This window comes from Microtus ochrogaster, linkage group LG9, assembly GCF_000317375.1.
Source record: "Microtus ochrogaster isolate Prairie Vole_2 linkage group LG9, MicOch1.0, whole genome shotgun sequence".
Taxonomy (NCBI): Eukaryota; Metazoa; Chordata; class Mammalia; order Rodentia; family Cricetidae; genus Microtus; species Microtus ochrogaster.
The window spans coordinates 5,064,016-5,067,678 of record NC_022034.1 but is presented as its reverse complement, the minus strand read 5'-3'; the positions used below and the strand labels follow the sequence as shown (position 1 = coordinate 5,067,678).

At 53.4% G+C, this 3,663-nt stretch overlaps 1 protein-coding gene across 1 annotated transcript; it reads right to left on the bottom strand.

Annotated features, from left to right (window-relative positions):
• Positions 1-1,930: 1,930 nt before the first annotated feature.
• On the bottom strand, positions 1,931-2,903 carry Gpr31 (G protein-coupled receptor 31). The gene has a single exon (XM_005363355.2). It carries the CDS (start codon positions 2,876-2,878, stop codon positions 1,931-1,933), a length of 948 nt encoding a protein of 315 aa, XP_005363412.1. The 5' UTR covers positions 2,879-2,903.
• Between the last annotated feature and the right edge of the window lie 760 nt (positions 2,904-3,663).

Genomic DNA, 3,663 nt, shown 5'->3' with positions numbered 1-3,663 from the left:
AGTAAGGCATCTTGTCCCAGGTCATAGATCCAAGAGACTGAGGAAGATGCTTTCTCCAAGATCTCACTTAGCCATCACACACAACTTAGTAGTTCTCAGCCAGGGCTACACATAAATAGATTCAAGGGAGAGGAGACGTGCTAAGATTGGACCCTGCCCCATCTGCTCCACCTGAGTGAAGTGTCCCTACCTGGCTAAGGCACCAGGGTTTCCTCCTCAGTGGCCACTGTGGGGACAGAAAACAGGACCCTGAGGTTAGGGACGCTGTGTTGAGGATGTCCCAAAGTCACCCATCTTACTGACGTGCATCCAGGACAGAGGCAGAGGTCGGCGGGCCAGCAGCACCGGAGTGAGAGCAGAGTTCAAGACAGGAAGCTCGAAGTCTTGTGCTTCCCAGACTGGGAAGGCTGTGACCCTAGACCTCCCCACACCTGACCGGCAAAGCTTTCACCAGCAACAGGGGCGGACTGCTATGCGGCTCCTGCCTCCGGAGATAACGGTGTTCAGACGACGCCATCACGTTCGGGATGCCTGTCACAGCACAGTCACAGACTCCGAAGTCCAAGCGTGGGAGAGAGCTGGGACTCCTTTTATGCCAGCATTAACAACATAACAAAGAAAACACTTGTGTCAAACACAGGAGTTGTTAAAGCATCGTTTAAACTGCTGGATGCATGTGAGCTGGAGATGCTTTTCCTCAGTTGAAAGGGAAGAAAGTGAGCACAGCACCAAATGCATCCAGCAGACTTCAATCAAACCCTGGTCAGGCCACAGTTGGGTCTCCGGCCTATGACAGTCTGCTCTCTTAGGAGGAAATAAATCCTGGAAAACAGAGTTGCTGCTGCACGGTCCTCATTCCTGGAACGTTGTGTCTGTTAGGCCACCCCGGTCTCTGGGACTTTTCCACCCTTCTGCATAATGTCTCAGGTGACAATGAATCTACCTGTGAGCGGACATGGTGTCACCAATGCCATCAGCTTTGTCGTCAAGCAGGGCACACCACATGGTGCCTGTGTGAGGACCGTGGCCATTGGCAGCAGATGCCCCACAGGCATTGTGGAGATTCCTTGTTGTTAGCTGCCTTTCTGGAGAGGACAGTGGAAACAGAGTTGAAGCAGCGAGGAGATTGGTTTTCAAGGCCTCCTGCTCACCTGCTGTCCCTGGCCTCTGTGTTCTAGGACCGAGGTGACAGCAGTCCCGTGCCACAGTCTGCCAGCCCTTAGGTTCCCCTGGGGTCTTTCTCCGAGCACCAGTTCAAAAGCAAGCGCCTTTCCCCGGGACTAGGATGAAGATGTGGCGTCTCTTTTAAAGCAGGGCAGGGAAAGTAAAAAGCATCCCGACATTAAAAGTTAAGCAAGAACTTCCAGGTCAGTTTTGAGGCAATTACCAGGTATTTCCTGCAGTGAAAGAGGTAGCTGGCTGAACTGTCTTTGGCACTCCGTACAGCCTCTAAAAGCAAAGGAGAGTTTTATAAAAGCAGAATGTGACCTGCAGCCTCTTTAGAGCCTCGGGGACTGCTGGCTTCCGCTGTTGTGCGCTCCACGGTGGGTAAGAAGAAAGCAGTTTGTCACACTGGAAAGAACTGAAGCGTGGAAAAAGAACATGACCTGTGCTGGAGCAAGAGCAGCCTTCTCCTCCACGATCATAGTGCCTTGGAGTCTCCCCGTGGGGCTCCTCTCAGCCCGGCAATTTCATCTGGACGGCCGCCACGCAAGGGAAGCAGGATCTGCCTGTGTGATTCAAATCTGCCACCCTGCAGTGTGACAGAAGCAGGGGCAAACCAGGGGAACCAAGTGTGTCACTGCATTGACTGACTTCTTGTCTGAATCCTTGAGGTACGGTTGCTCTCTTCTGACCCTGAGGTTAACTGGATTATTGTTTAGATTTGAGGTGGTGCCCAAACGAGGCAAGCTGAGGATTTCAATAATCATCAGGAATAGGAGTCTCTGAGGTTGGAGACAGCCGGCTCTTCTGCCTTCTTCCACCCTCGCAGGCTTCTGAGCACCTTCCGGTATGAGTGGGTGAAGGCCTGGTTGGAGAAGCAGTAAATGACCGGGCTCAGTACACTGTGCAGGCAGGTGAGGCTGCCGGCGATGTCCGAGGTCTGCACTATGGCTCGCTGGACAAGGCAGCTCTCAAATTCCCGAAAGACATGGACCAGGACTCTGGCCAGGACGCAAGGCAGGAAACACAGCCCAAACAGCACCAGCACCATGGCAACCAGCACCCTGGCCCTCCGGAACCTGGGCTGTTTGTCAGACTCTCGGAGTCTCTCCTGGAGGGTCCTGATGAGCCCAGTGTTGCAGAAGATGATGAGGCCAAAGGGAAGCAGGAGCTGCAGGAAGAAGAGCACCTCCTGCCAGGTGCTCTCTCCTATGGGGTAGAAGCTGGGACACTCCGTGGAATTCTGGGTAGCCTTTTGAGCGAGCAGGTTTTGGGGAGTGAGGGCAACCATGAGAAGCCATACTAGGCTGGAGATGACCCAGGCTGCCCTTGGAGACACCAAGTTGACCCTGAGCCGAGGATGGACCACGCGCAGATACCGGTCTAGAGCCACTGTTGTCAGGAAGGCCACCCCTACACCACGGCTGAAGGCCAGCAGGAAGAGCAGGACGTCACAGGGGGCACTGCCGAGTTCCCAGGTCTTGCCCTTCAGGTAGAAGACGGCGAGGAGTGGCAGGCAGGTGGCCAGCAGCAGGTCAGCCATCACCAGGTTGAACAGGTAAACCGCATAAGGCTTCCACACTTTGAGGCGGAAGATGAAGGTCCAGAGGGCAATGGCATTGCCTGTGAGCCCCAGAGCACACTCCACCGTCAGCATGGTGCCCACGGCTGTCTCCACTGCGGTGCTGGCAGCTGAGCAGTTGGGGGGCGCCATGGGCCGAGGCCACGCGGAGCTGAAGCAGTGAAAGGAGGCTTCACTGTGTTCTTTCCTCTGAGAAAAAAGATGTGCTCCCCCACTACAGAGCAGAAGAGTTCTGCATTTGGTGAGAAAATAATACTGAAATATTAACTGGATCTGGCCCAAGGAGATGCAAAATTTGTTTGGGGGAAGAGGATGGACAGAGACAGGAAAACCCCAAGTTTTGCCCTGTTTGTTTGCTCCTGGGAAAGGGGAAATTGTGTTTCAGTTCCCTTCAGGGGCCCCAAAGCCAGCACTACAGTGTTCTGAGAACGATCAGTGAGCGGAGCTTGTGTCCCAGCTGCTGAAAGGGGAACTAGAGAAAACGGTTAACACCGCGAAGACTTCTGCACCTTTGAACATTAGAACAATGACTGAAACAGGCGGATTGTTCTGTAGTGTGACCGGCTCACGAGGGAGGCTTGCAGCTCCCTGCCTTAAATAATGACACTGGGAAGACCCCCTGAGTATGGCTGGATTTTATACGTGAGGTCAGACCCCCTGAGTATGGCTGGATTTTATACATGAGGTCAGACCCCCTGTGTATGGCTGGATTTTATACGTGAGGTCAGACCCCCTGTGTATGGCTGGATTTTATACGTGAGGTCAGATCTGGTTGCCACACTCTCTTGATAGAGTATTTCAGATTTCCTGGCCACTTAAAGTTGAAATTTGTCATTTATTCTTCCATTCAGTCTAAAGTGTGTGTGTGTGTGTGTGTGGGTGTGGGTGTGGGGTGTGGGGGGGTGTGTGTGTGGGTG